Here is a 13,870-nt window from a genome sequence, read left to right on the forward strand (position 1 = left end):
ACCTTCCATGTAGACTTCTCATCTTAAATACACACAAATGAAAACAACTACAATTTTTTTTTTGGAAAATTATGTACAAACCCAATACTTCTTTTGATTACATATAAATACAAATTAGCTATTTTTCCTAAAAAGTGGTTATAATAGTAAATAAATACAAAATAAATCTGACCATTATACTTCATGTGCTGGGTTTGAACCCGTATAAAATGTACAACTAAATACATTTTAAAAATCTTTAAGGAATAATTTCTCTGATTAAAATATTTGTTTTCCCAACTTTTTTTTATGTAGATATAAATATATTTTCAAAATAGCTGTTTTTTTTCTCCATTCCATTCCATAAATAAAGTCTTCATTGGGAAATATTAAAGTGTCAACTTGTTTTTCTAAAATATATATGTGTGTGTGCATATATATATATTCACATACATATATACACAAATATATTTGCTGTGCTAACGACACCCACAACCCTCCACAACCATGTCCTGATAGTTCTTTAATACAACCTTTTCATTTTCGTCAAGGTACAGCATGGAGATAGCACTGAGTTCTGTTGGGACACAGCACGCCTTGGGAATCTTCGAGTTCACGGAATTGACCAAGGTCTGCACAATGGCATGGTTAGTGGAGTTCAGATGATCAGCCAGGGGGAATGGGCATTCCCCATGGCAGTAAAAGGCATGATACCCTGGGGGGGCTACGATCCAGTCATTCCACCCCACGTCACTGAAGTCCACGTACAAAGGATGTCTCTTACAGCTGGACTTGAGGCGCTTCCGTGGTTTGTGTTTGGCTTGACGCTTTTCTCTTTTGTGGAGAGGATGTCCTTTGCCATCATGGCCAAAAGTGACAAGCAGTGGCCTGATTTGGGACCAGCTGTGCTCATCTTGGTGCAAAGACCTGCTAATTCGAACGTGCCTCTTGGAGACACGTGGGTTCCCCGCCAAATGGGCCACTTCTACCACAAACCCATGGTTGGCCTGTCCCTGTGCTGTCCACCGCATCACAGCAGGGGTGACATCAAATCTCTCCCAGCCGCTCACATTCTGCATCACCAATCTAGTGTCCAAGAGTCGGGTCACAGGCAACTTCATGTTGGCGGCTGCAGGTTTTAGAATTTCATAAATATTAATTCGGTGATGGAAACTGCTATTGTTCTCTAGCGTTTCCTGTGCCTGCTCCCGAAAGACCTGAAGTTCAGCTGAAGTGATAAATTCCTCAGTGGGGATAGAAGTTAAGTTAAAGAAAAATCGCCGGGTGGTTGTTCCACTTGCTTCTGGGAGTTCCTCCAGAGATTCTAAGTTAGTATAAAAGGGGTGGGGGTGAGGGGAGAAAGAACACTTGGTCAGATAAATAATGACAATCTGATTGCAGACAAAATCTGATTACGAAAAAAAAAAAAAATAACCAGCCCACCCTCATGTTAGGGTTTGAATTTACCCATGTAGAAGTTTGCTGCCAGAATAAAATCTTCTCTTTGAGTTAAATAAGAAGAAGAATGAGTCTCTTTTTTTCCTATACACTTATGTCAATATCATACCAGGAAGCAAAATTTCTTCATTCATTGTTATGTTTTTAATCCCATACATGAATACTGTTTCCAGGTGGCTATAATAATGGGGGAAATGGTAAAGCACTTCTTTGGAATCCACAGACTTTAGGGCAAAAAAAAAAAAAAAAAGTCAGCACTATAGTTAGAAGAGGTCTAATGAGTGAGGATTTGAGGAAATTATTGCATTTCTTAAAAAGAAAACGGCTTTAATGTCAATCCCTTAAGCGGAATTCTAAAACATTACTCTACAATTTAGATGATTTACAAATCTCAATATACAGATTTCAGTTTCCTAATTAAAGACTCTGAAACTCAACATCAACGATGACATTTTGCAAAGTACACCCTACTATTTTACTCAAAAGTCCAGAGACAAAGGTATTTACAGGGATCTGCCTCTTTGGAAACATAAGGGTGGTATGAGGACACTGAACTAATTAAGGGGCAGCCGGATTCAAGAGAAGTAAAGTCCCCAACTGTTATCTGTTCTCTCACCTCCTTATGACCTGAAAAATCAAATTCTCATTTTAGATGCTTTTAAGAAGCAAAAGAATGTGACATGGCTCTATTTGTAATTTATCTATCTTTTGGAAAAACAAATCCTATTAAAATATGCACCTACCCCATAGGCACCATAGTTATGGTGGTGTAACTATTGGCTACACCCACACAAGAATTTATCAAAACTTACAAAGCTTTAATAATATTCATTGTAAGAATTAATTTTATCTCCTGTTACACGGTAATCATTCTGTACGATTGCTATTTCCAAGGAATTAGTTAGGTGTTATGCGTATGAAAGCGCTTTCCCCTTTCAGACACCACAATTTCAGCTTTCAAGCAGACTCTTTTTCAAGCAAACAATAAAATGTCACATAGTGTATGCATTTTAAAGATTATAGCTTGCAAATCAAAACATTTGCATGATGAAATCGTGATTATTAAAAGTATATGGAGATATATATATATAAATATGTATAAAAAGTATATGGAGATATATGAAGATATTTATGTCTATTTTCTTGTTGCTTTAGTACATCCTGTCATTTCACTGATAAAATAACCTATGTTTTGGGTCGAAGCAGTGGCACAGAGTGGTAAGGTGTCTGCTTGGCCAGCGCTAGCCTAAGATGGACCAGGGTTCAATCCCTTGGCGTCCCATATGATCCCCCAAGCCAGGAGCAATTTCTCAGTGCATAGTCAGGAGTAACCCCTGATCGTCACCAGCTGTGGTCCAAAACAAAACAAGCAAAAAAAAAAAAAAAGCTGGAAAAATATATTAAAATTAAAATAACCTAAGTGCTAACAAAATCTATTTGATTATAGTTCTTATCACCATGAGAGAAACCTGTAGCTCCATTAAGTTGATGACTATTATCACCCCCAAATTCAACCAGTGTTAGACTGCTTTCCAAATCTCTATGCCTTAGCAAGGAAGACTCACTCCAGATTACTCACGTTTCTACCTGTGTAAACCTTTATCATCAAAGCCATAGTTATCATTACAAACTAAGTGGGAGCAACGAGTTCAACGAAAGGGCAGTTTATAGCAAATTAGGGAGTAGCATTTAATGCGTGCTCCTCAGATTTTAACCTTCACACAAGACACTTCAGCTGCCTGAAATCTTCCAATGCAGATTCTCATTTCAGAGTTTTGGCTTGGAGCCTGAGGCCTAGAATTCCTAGTGAGATCCCCAGTTAAGAGGATGCTCTGAATTGGATGGTGTCTCTCTAAGGGGGAAGATTTTTTAACAGTTTCTTTGCTAATTCAGGTATAAGTGACCTGAATAAAAGATATATTTTCAAGTATTACTGTGTTACAATAAAAAAGAGTGACAATGACCATTAGAATTGACCAAAGAATCAAAATGGAGCCCTAAGAAACTGAGCAGAAAAAGACCTTCCACAGCAAGAGAGACAGGTGTAGATGTCATGTGCACTCCAAACTCCACTGGTGGCTGGCTAAGGGGATCCAGGCCCTGTGTTCAGAATCAATGTCTCACAAACAACACCAGGGCTCCAGAAAAGTCTCCAAGGTTGAACTTAGCTGTTTTTTTTTTGTTTTGTTTTGTTTTCCAACCATCCTTCAAAGGCTTACAAGAGAAAAGAAACAAGAGGTAAATGGCAGCAGAGTCTACCAGGCCCCAGGCTACAAAGTCAACCCGCGCCTGAATATCTAAATTTTCTGAAACAGCACATCTTAGAACTCCCTCTACTTCTAAGGAAGAAGATAAAGCAAAGTAATCAGGATTAACAGCTGAATTGAGCAAGGAGCCCAGAGAGAGCACAATGGCAAAAATATCTAGATTCCAAATCTGTATATTAAAGAAATGATAAAGGTCCCACAACCACCCCCACCAAACACAGAATGACAAGGAAAGGACAACTTAAAATAAAAAAATGGGACTAAAGAGCCATACAAGAAACAAACCTCCAAAGATTAAATAGAAGATCTGAGGGGACCACAGTTTAAACTACAAAAGCAGTAACTTCATTTGCTTCAAAAATCCCTTTGGAGTAAGTGACAAAGCCAACAAAGATTTGGCAATCCCAGCAGAGGAGAAAAATTATGCTGGTAGCTACATAAAATATGAAAGCATCTTTCTAACTTCCCAGCAGCAGTTCAACCAGCTGACTGGTCTCATGCTCCCCACCCCCACCCCTTAATACTAAATAGCCACTATAGGGGGGCTGGAGCAATAGCATAGCAGGTAGGGTGTTTGCCTTGTATGCAACTGACCAGAGTTCAATTTCTGGCATCCCAGATGGTCTCCTGAGCCGAGTGGTTTCTGAGTGCAGAGCCAGGAGTAAGCCCTAAATGCTGCAGGTGTGACCCCCCCCCCCAAAAAAAAAAAAAAACAAAAAAACAAAAAAACAAAAACAAACAAACAAAAAAAACCAACAAATAGCCAATATGATGTCTTCATCACTGATGAAGATGCCAGTCACAGTAACAAATTAAAAATTCAGAAAAAAAAACAAAATTCAGAGAAAAGGCTGTCCCATGTTAGGACAATCACTGTTCTACTAAACATGAATTTTGGTCAAGGATAGAAAAATCAAAACCTACCAAAAATAAATCATTTTTTCAAGCTGCCAAATACTATAGCAACAGTTACCCAAGTAGACTGCTTTTTCAGACTTATATCTCAGGTTATTCTCTGGTCATTAATCCTTAGAAGTAGTTTGAATGAGGATGTTGGCCTCCTTTAGACATGGCTCTAGAATCTCTAAATTATTTTTGTCTCCTTTTGTTTCAAGACCACACCTCACTGTGCTGAGGGCTTATTCCTTGATCAGTGCTCAGAGAACACCCTTCCTTGCTCAGGAGACCCTGTGTGGAATCAAGAACTAAACCCAGGTTGGCAGTGCCTTTTCTACTGTACTTTCTCTACTACCCAGAATCACAAAATTCTTAATGCAACGAATGAATCACTGCAACAATATGGGAAAGAAAATTAAGACAAACCTTATTTTTGACTTTCTCTCTCTTCCCCCATAAGTGAAATTCAACTTAATCATGTAACACTCGGTCAATATTCTTCTACATCAAAATAATCCAAGCAGAGGAGAGCTCCCCTCTGGCTGGTCCCTTTGATATGGACAAGGGGAGAATACTAAAAACTATCCTAAGAATGACATTTGGCATACAACGGTTGGTAGTTGGAGAAATGATTTGAGAGAATCTCTGTTTTGATCTCTGTTTGGTACATGGAACAGTGGGAGCTCAGAGAGGTTACATAACTTTCCTAAAGTCAAAGAGTAAATGTGGAGCAGAGTGAAGAACTCAAGTAGACTACAGTACAACAGTTCTCAAGTGTTTGGCCACTAGACGGCACTCTCTAACACTGATTGGAAAACACACTGAGTATTGAAGCACTACTGTACTCAAATGAAAATCACTCAGTGTATATTTGAACCTATCACACTAACCATTGATTTCTGGTCCAACCAAAGGTCTAGAAATACTCTATCCAAATGTGGTAGAGAGCTCAGTCAGAACTAAATGACCAGAAAAGTAATGTGGAGAGGGCCCACAGGGAAAGGGAGATCTTGTAGAGAGCCAATGATGTTTTATATTAGCAGCCTTTTGGTCCACAAGTATGTTGACTTTTAACAGAAAGAGTTATGGTTGCACTCTGAGAGTTCTTGAATACTCCATACACACACACACACACACACACACACACACACACACACACACACGTCCAGTAGCAACAGCAACAAAAACATGTGGTTGTTTTGGAAAAGCAGTTAAGTTTGCAAATGACTAATATGAAATCATTGAAAAGTGGGATTCAAAGAGATAGTTGAGTTAAAGCAGGGAGTCAGCCTGAGTTCAATGCCCTCAAACCATATATATGTCCCTCAGAGAAGTGAACCTGAGGGAAGAGTCAGAAGTGAGTCCTGAGCCCAGAGCCAGTGGAAGCCTCCAAAGCAAAACAAACAAACAAAAAAATCTGAAAATCATCAACACTATTATCTAAAGGCTGAAATGACTGATTTATAAGAAGAATAATGAAGTAAATAAGTTTCACTGTGATCACTTTAACAACCACTAAAATTACACTCATGGAAAAAGAGTCACTACCTGCTTTGAATCTCTCACTCCCTGTCACTACTCCTTCAGTAAGATCTCAAAGGGAAAATCTGAAAACAGACCAAATGAGAAGGAATGAGAAGGGATCAAGAGAGAACACAGAGAAGGATAAACTGAGTCCACAGAAAAAGAAGTGAGGGGCCGGGCGGTGGCGCTAAAGGTAAGGTGCCTGCCTTGCCTGCGCTAGCTTGGACGGACCGCGGTTCGATCCCCCGGTGTCCCATATGGTCCCCCAAGCCAGGAGCAACTTCTGAGCGCATAGCCAGGAGTAACCCCTGAGCGTTACCAGGTGTGGCCCAAAAACCAAAAAAAAAAAAAAAAAAAAAAAAAAAAGAAAAAGAAGTGAGCCAGTGAAGGTAAGTTTAAGAACATCCCATGAGATGTTCACAGACTGCATGAGAGAACACCTGCTCTGCTAACACAGAGGTATGTTCCCATGAAGAAATTCCTGAGATAGTTCAACAACTTCCAGAGTTACTGGTTTAGTGGTATGTGTCCATATCCTTGGACTACAATGGAACTTAGGATACAAGTTCTCCTGACGGCAGTGATTTCATCTTACACTTTTCCTACTATTGAGATATTTTCACCATTAGATATAAGAGAACAAGGGCAATTCCAAAGTTTCTGTCATCGAGGAAAAGCATTCATTTCTAAACAAAGCACCATCCTTCTGAATATAATGAGTGAATACTAGGTGCTTCTATGCTCTGATCCAACAGGAGATGGGTAAGATATTTTCCCCCACGCAGTCAACCAATTTCATTGATTTCTAGGTACAGCACAAAACACATTTTCTAGTTGAAGACATCATTCTTCTGCTCTCAGGGGAATTTTTTAAAAGTCTGTGTGACTCAAGCACTGTGTATTGATTTGAACAATAAATGTCTGCGGTGGTTGGGCTATCTTCATTAAAAAGCAACGTAGAAAGGAACTAAGACAAAGTTTAATGCAGTGTTTCCCACTGTGAATGATACCAACCCTTTCGTCGCCATTGAGATAATGTGCGGGCGCCGGTGTGAGAGCTTCAGATACAATTAGGGTATGTTTTCTCAATGTTCTCTTAAAGAAAGTAGGTTTCCCAGAGAGCACTTATTATTTTTTCTGATATAGGGAAGGCCAAATACATTTGGGAACCTCTAATTAATCTTGCCTTCGATGGCTCACTCTGTGGTCCCATCACTTACACATATGGGTTCAAGGTACTTCATCAAAACATTCTCATCTTGTAATTTTATCAAATAACACAGACCCACTTAAAAATCAAACCAACAGATACTTCTTGTAATCAGTTCTCTTGGTCCTTTACCAAAGCAATTTGCTAAATACTGATTAATGTGTAAAAGACTAAATTCTGCTCTTAAGCCAACAATCTTAATCACAAGGTTTATTAAACTATAGCTAGAAACTTTCACGCATGGCCCAAGGAAGTTTATAAAAACCCAACCCTGGGCTGCAGAAAGACGGAATGGTTTTTAAAAAGTACAATATATGGCCTGACGATGAAATAAAAAGCTAGAACAAGAGTTAAGAGATAACAGACACAGAAACATTTCCCAATCTGCAGCAGATGCCTGCTGTGTGTGTGTGTGTGTGTGTGTGTGTGTGTGTGTGTGTGTGTGTGTATGAAACCTAATATTAGTGGGTGCATCCCAAAAGAGTAGAATGACATGGATGTTCTTTTCCATGTGGCTATGTGGATTCAGCTGGCAAAGAGCAGCTAAGACATGGACACGTGCTGGAGACTGAGGCAATTATCAGTTCACTCTCCTTATTGAAGAAGAAATACTTATAGTATGTGACCTCCTCTGAGAATATTTTCCCACTGTCAAACTTTGTCCCCACAAGAATAAGTAGGACTCCTTCACTCAGGGAGAACATGTCTGACCATTTCCTGATTTGTTGACATGGGGGGGGGGGTGTAGATTTTCAGCAGAAATTTACCCTCTCAGCAGGACGAGGCAAGAAAAAGGGAACTTCATGAGTGTCTCCCCAGACTCTGCTCAGTGAGATTCAAGTCTGTGCTCTTCTCTAGAACTAGAGGGAACCAGTGGCCTATTTAGAAAGCAGTAAGGCAAAGGGCACCTAGAAGTGTAGAGGAAAGATTTGGGGACGTGTTTTTGGACAAACGCTGCTTAGAATTGTTGACACAACAAATCTCAGCTCTAGGGCAGTTCAAATCCACTAACTGCTTTCAGAGGAAACCTGTAGAAATCTCCTACCTTAGGGGGAAAAAAAGAAGAAGAAGAAGAAGAAGAAGAAGAAGAAGAAGAAGAAGAAGAAGAAGAAGAAGAAGAAGAAGAAGAAGAAGAAGAAGAAGAAGAAGAAGAGAAGAGAGAAGGAGGAGGAGGAGGAGGAGGAGGAGGAGGAGGAGGAGGAGGAGGAGGAGGAGGAGGAGGAGGATGAAGAAGAAGAAGAAGAAGAAGAAGAAGAAGAAGAAGAAGAAGAAGAAGAAGAAGAAGAAGAAGAAGAAGAAGAAGAAGAAGAAGAAGAAGAAGAAGGAAGAAGAAGAAGAAGAAGAAGAAGAAGAAGAAGAAGAAGAAGAAGAAGAAGAAGAAGAAGAAGAAGAAGAAGAAGAAGAAGAAGAAGAAGAAGAAGAAAGAAGAAGAAGAAGAAGGCAAAGAGAGCGCTAGCTACACTGCAAGCTTTGATCTGAAAACCAGACTGTCTGGAAGTTCATCTCAGATTTAAGCAAGAGACAAGAAAGTCATTAGGAAAACAATAAGACTGATTGTTGAATGGCTCTCCAGAAGGGATGATAATGTTAGGGATGCGAACATCTTTCCCAGCAGACCCAGGAACAACTGCAAATTACCAAAACTTTGGACCCCCATCTGGGCCGGGATGCCTCAGAACTATCTCGGAAAAGATGACTCTAGATTTGTCCTGGCTTGAGCCCTGGTTTTAAAGCAGGAGCAGCGGATCTCTATAGCTGGGGGTGCCAAAAAGGACTCTAAGAGCCTCATGGGACCTACCCCTCCCAGGACCCCCCTTGATGCCTCGAAGGAATCCTTGCACCTTTAGCTGACTAGGGGCATACCTTGTGTCCTCATCTTCTCCATCACTCCATGCCTCTCCATTCCCGGAGAAGGGAGGGAGGAGTCCCTCCTCTGGTGGCCAGCCAGGGCGGGGTGCGGAGTTACCCAAGGGGAATCCCTGGCTCCCGTGCCAGCCACACAGGCAGTCCGGGGCACTGCAGCCTGCCTCCGAAAGGTCCCTACAGACCCGGGAAGGCCAAAGGCCCACGGTGGTCCTTCTGTGCTCCCCGGGGAGCTTTTGGCCGAAGTCTCCCTCCCCTCCCGCAGCATCCCCGCCCGTGCCCCCAATTACCTTCGTGGTGGAAGCTGCGCACGGTGTTGGCCCGGCTGGCCGCGCGCTCCAGCCGGTGGTCCAGCGCGGGGGCTCCAGGCTGACCCGAGTGCCGGCGGTACAGGTCCAGCATGTAGGGCGGCACCACGGCGTCCCGGCTGGGGGTGGGTCTCTGCTTCAGGCCGAACATGCCGAGCAGCCGCAGCTCGAACTCGCTGAGGACGTCGTCGGACGGTCGGGACGCCGAGCCGGCCCGGGATGCCGCCGCGAACCTCCTCCGGCCCAGCTCGGGGATGAGGCCGGCCGCGCCGCCCAGGAGGACCTGGGGAAGCAGCAACGCTAGAAGGCAGCGGGTCCCGGCCACCATGGTCGACCTGCGGACAGGACAGGACAGGACCGACCGGCTGACGTGAGTCACCGAGGTCCCCTCCCGGCCCTCCGCCCGCCCGCCCGCCTGTCCACCCTCCTGGCGCTGGCTGGCCGCCTGCCTCCTCCGGGCCACCCGCCGGGGACACTTGTCCCGGGCTGCAAGCAAGCGCAAAGATCGGGCAGCACCGACCCATCGGGATGGCTGGCCCCATCCCGCCCCCTCCCCATTCAGTCGGACTTGACTTGCTGCCACACCCCCAGAGTCAATGGCTGTCACCTTGCTTTCTATCGGGGACACTGGCGCTGAGAGCCAGGGAACCCCACCGTGGAGAGCCCCGGGGCCCCTAAACAGACAGTGCCCAGACGGTGCCCAGAGCTCGCCGCACAGAAACATTCACTAGTGGGGCATGTGACTTCCTTAGAGGCAACTGTATAGAACTTCCTGATACACACACACACACACACACACACACACACACACACACACACACACACACACACACACACACACACACGCTCTGAAACTTTCAGACACAGTCAACTCTCCAAGCCACTTGCAGCGCGCGTGGGACCTCCGGGTTGTCAGGACTCCACCGCTTCGCTCCATCCCGCACACGCAGCCCCTAAGCCCACCCCGCTTTGAAGGTGCACCCGGAGAACCAGCCTCTCCTTCCACTCCCGTGTCCGGAGGGAGCGCCCCAGGACACCGGCTGGCTCCGTCTCCATCCTGGACCCCAGATCTCAGCAGGCCTGTCCTGCCCGGGACAGAGCAGGCAGGTCTCCCAGCCAGCCATCACCGCAGGCTGGCAACTAACGGGTGCACCCAGGGGGGTGTCTCTTTCTCTCTCTCTTTCCTTCTCTCTTTCCTTCTCTTTCTCCTTTCTCTCCTTCTCTCTCCTCTCCTTTCTCTCTCTCCTAACTTGAATATAAAAAGGGACCTAACAATCTCTCTCCTCTCTCCTTTTTACTGTCTCCTCTCTCTCTCTCTCTCTCTCTCTCTCTCTCTCTCTCTCTCTCTCTCTCTCTCTCTCTCTCTCTCCTCTCTTTCCTCTCTCTCCTAACTTGAATATAAAAAGGGACCTAACAATCTCTCTCCTCTCTCCTTTTTACTGTCTCCTCTCTCTCTCTCCTCTCTTCTCTCCTTTTTACTGTCTCTCTCTCTCCTCTCTTCTCTCCTTTTTTACTCTCTCCTTCTCTCTTCTCTCCTTTTTACTGTCTCTCTCTCCTCTCTTCTCTCCTTTTTACTCTCTCTCTCTCTCTCTCTCTCTCTCTCTCTCTCTCTCTCTCTCTCTCTCTCTCTCTCTCTCTCTCTCTGTCCAGTTTCTTGAACTTTTTTCTTTATCCTCTAAGAAGTGTTAACAGCCCCAATAAAATCGCCATCGCCGCCGCGCAGGCCAGAGGATGGGACGGACGCCTGGGCGCGCGAGAGCCCCGGGGTACCGCGCAGTAGTCACCACCCCGCGGGGGGGCTCGCCCGGGGATCCGCTCCGTCCCCAAAGTCTACCTTTAGGAGCCCGCGGAGCGTCTAGGAAGCACGCGGGGTCGCGTCCATGGGCAGAGCGTCCACATGGAAAGAAAGTCCGTCCTGGCCGCCTCCTCCCGGCGGCCGGCCAGCCAGCCAGCGCAGTCCCTGGGAGCGAGCGGGCAAGCGGGATACGAGTCCGGGTCCGAGGGGCGCCGGGCAGTGCGGCCGCGGGTCCGGGGAGCGACGAGCGCTCAGGGCGCGGCGCCCGCGGGCCTTGGAGCCCGGAGCGGGACGCGGGGGGCGAGGGTCGGGCGCTCCGCGCTAGCTCCGCCGCGAACCCCAGGGCGACGCGGGGTCCGGGCACCGGCGCAGGGGCGACGAGGGCTCCAGGCACGCATCACTCCAGCCCCGCATCACTCGGCCGGGCGCGGGCACAGCCCCGCGAGCGCCCAAGGGCCGGCCCGGCGGCGGGTCCAGGCGCGCGCGGTCCTGGGGCGCATTCTTGGAGAGGTCGAGTCGGGGCGGCTTGGGGTCGGACGGGTGCGCTCTGCCTCGCGTCCTGGGTCCGAGATCCGGGCTCTGGGGTCCAGGCTGGGGCTCAGGCGTGGGCCGCCGGCCGGCGCGGGGCCTCTGCGGGTCCGGGACGCGGGGTTCGCATCGCGGCTGGAGCGCGCGCTAGCGTCCGGCTTGGAGAGCTTGGCACGGGCGGGCGAGCGAGCGGTGCGCACGGCGGAGCGCCTCGCCTCGGGGTGCCCACGCTGGCCGGCAGCCTCCGGGCCGGGGTCCTCAAGGGGGGCGGCGTGCCAAAGCCCAGGGGCCGGCGGGGGCCGGGGTCCGAGATCCGGGGCGCTCAGGGTCCGGGGAGCGGAGCGCGGAGCTGGGAGCGAGCGCAAGCCGAGCCGAGCCGAGTCGGGCGCGGATCTGGCAGCGACGGCAGCGCCGAGGCGCGGCGCTCGCGGCTTTTAAAGCGGACGCCGCCCGCCTGCGCCCGCCTGCGCCCTCCCCGCAGCCACGGACGCCTCCCCTCGGCGGGCGGGCGGGCGGGCGGCGGGGATCGCTCGCTGGGGAACCCCGCGCGGGGTGGGTGCGGGCGGGCGGCGCGTGGGATGGGGCCGGGGCGGAGCCGCTGCGCCTCCGACGCCGCCTCCCCTGTGGGAAGCCCGGCCGGGCTCGAGCTGCCTCGGGAGAAGGGGGGGGGGTCCCCGATCGCCCCCGCCGCACCCCAACTTTCAGTTGGAAGTTGGGGGCGACGGAGGAGCTGTCCCCCTCGCCCGCACACCCCCCGATCGCATCTTGAGGGGGCCCCGCTGGCAGACACAGACGCGTTCCAGGAGTCCCCTGGGCAGGAGAGTCCGAGAAAGAAAACGAGGCTGCGAACCGGCCCAGACTTCAAGGGTCTCGCTCCTGGCAGGCTCTCGGGGGAACCCTATGGGATGCCGGGGTTCGAACCACCGTTTCCTGCATGCTAGGCAGAAGCCCTACCTCCGTGCTATCTCTCCAGCCCCGGGTCTTTTCCTACTTCATAACTTGGCACTCGCAGAAATAGCAGCACATACTGATGGCATAAGGACAGTATTTCTCTAGAATTTGTGGTCCCCTAAACACACGGCTATCATCTCTTGAGAGCCACGCAAACAGATGCCCCATGCAGACGTGTCTGTGTCCCGTATCTCTGTCTAGTCCACATAGGTAACATATACACAGAGGAAGCATGTTTTCTTCCATAAAACGTGTGTCTAAAGACAGCGTGGGAAGGATTTCATTTCTTAGGCCGGTGACTGTCGCCCCATCCCTTGCTCAGCATCTGGATGGACCTCAGCAGGTCAGAGGAAAGGAAAGGAAATGACTACAATGTGATTGATCCAAGTGCACAAGGCGATTATTCCACAGAGTTCTGAGATCCTCCTGCATCAGTGACCCTCTTTCCCACCACCCCAGGTGCCCTGCCACCCACCCATCTAGGACAGGTGGCCAAGGTCGCTCCTTGTCTTTCTCAGCTAAAATATCCCTTCTTAACTACATTCACCGCACCTGTGAACTATGTTCCCTCCCGGGATACCACGCTCCTCCATGCATGACAAGACAGGGTAACCTCCATGAAGTGGGAAGCCAAAAGGCAGAACACTAGGGGTGGGGGGCGGGGGGAGACCAGATGAACCGAAACAACTTCTCCTTCGCAGGGCCTTTGGCCTACAAAGCCAGAAGAGAAAAAGTCTGAAGCAGGAGTTAATAACAATCTATTATCCGTGTGTATTTTTTTTTTTTCAGTTGGGAAGTTAAAATAATTCTAGGTTCCGCACTTGTAAATCGGATTAGCAACCCACAGAGGAGAATTAGGCACTGGCTGTTTCTGGAAGTAGAAAGGTCAAATAAGGTATTTTGAAGGAAGCCTGCCTATTAGGAAAATAAATTGGGGTGGGGGGGGGGTGGGAGCCGGACCACAAAGTCTTCGAGAATATGCCATGCTTCTTTTGCTCCCTGACAATCTCCATGGAAACTTATTATCACCCTGAATCACTGGTCACCAAAACAAGCAGGCGATGAAGCAGAGTCTACTCAATAGACACTT

At 47.6% G+C, this 13,870-nt stretch overlaps 1 protein-coding gene across 1 annotated transcript; it reads right to left on the reverse strand.

Moving 5' to 3' along the window:
- Positions 1-458: 458 nt before the first annotated feature.
- Positions 459-11,413, reverse strand: BMP2 (bone morphogenetic protein 2). Its single transcript, XM_049779286.1, has 3 exons — positions 11,341-11,413; positions 9,489-9,841; positions 459-1,303 (listed from the first exon to the last, which is right to left on the reverse strand). Exons 2-3 carry the CDS (start codon positions 9,832-9,834, stop codon positions 459-461), a joined length of 1,191 nt encoding a protein of 396 aa, XP_049635243.1. The 5' UTR covers positions 9,835-9,841; positions 11,341-11,413.
- Positions 11,414-13,870: the final 2,457 nt, after the last annotated feature.

This window comes from Suncus etruscus, chromosome 9, assembly GCF_024139225.1.
Source record: "Suncus etruscus isolate mSunEtr1 chromosome 9, mSunEtr1.pri.cur, whole genome shotgun sequence".
In the NCBI taxonomy this organism is placed as follows: Eukaryota; Metazoa; Chordata; class Mammalia; order Eulipotyphla; family Soricidae; genus Suncus; species Suncus etruscus.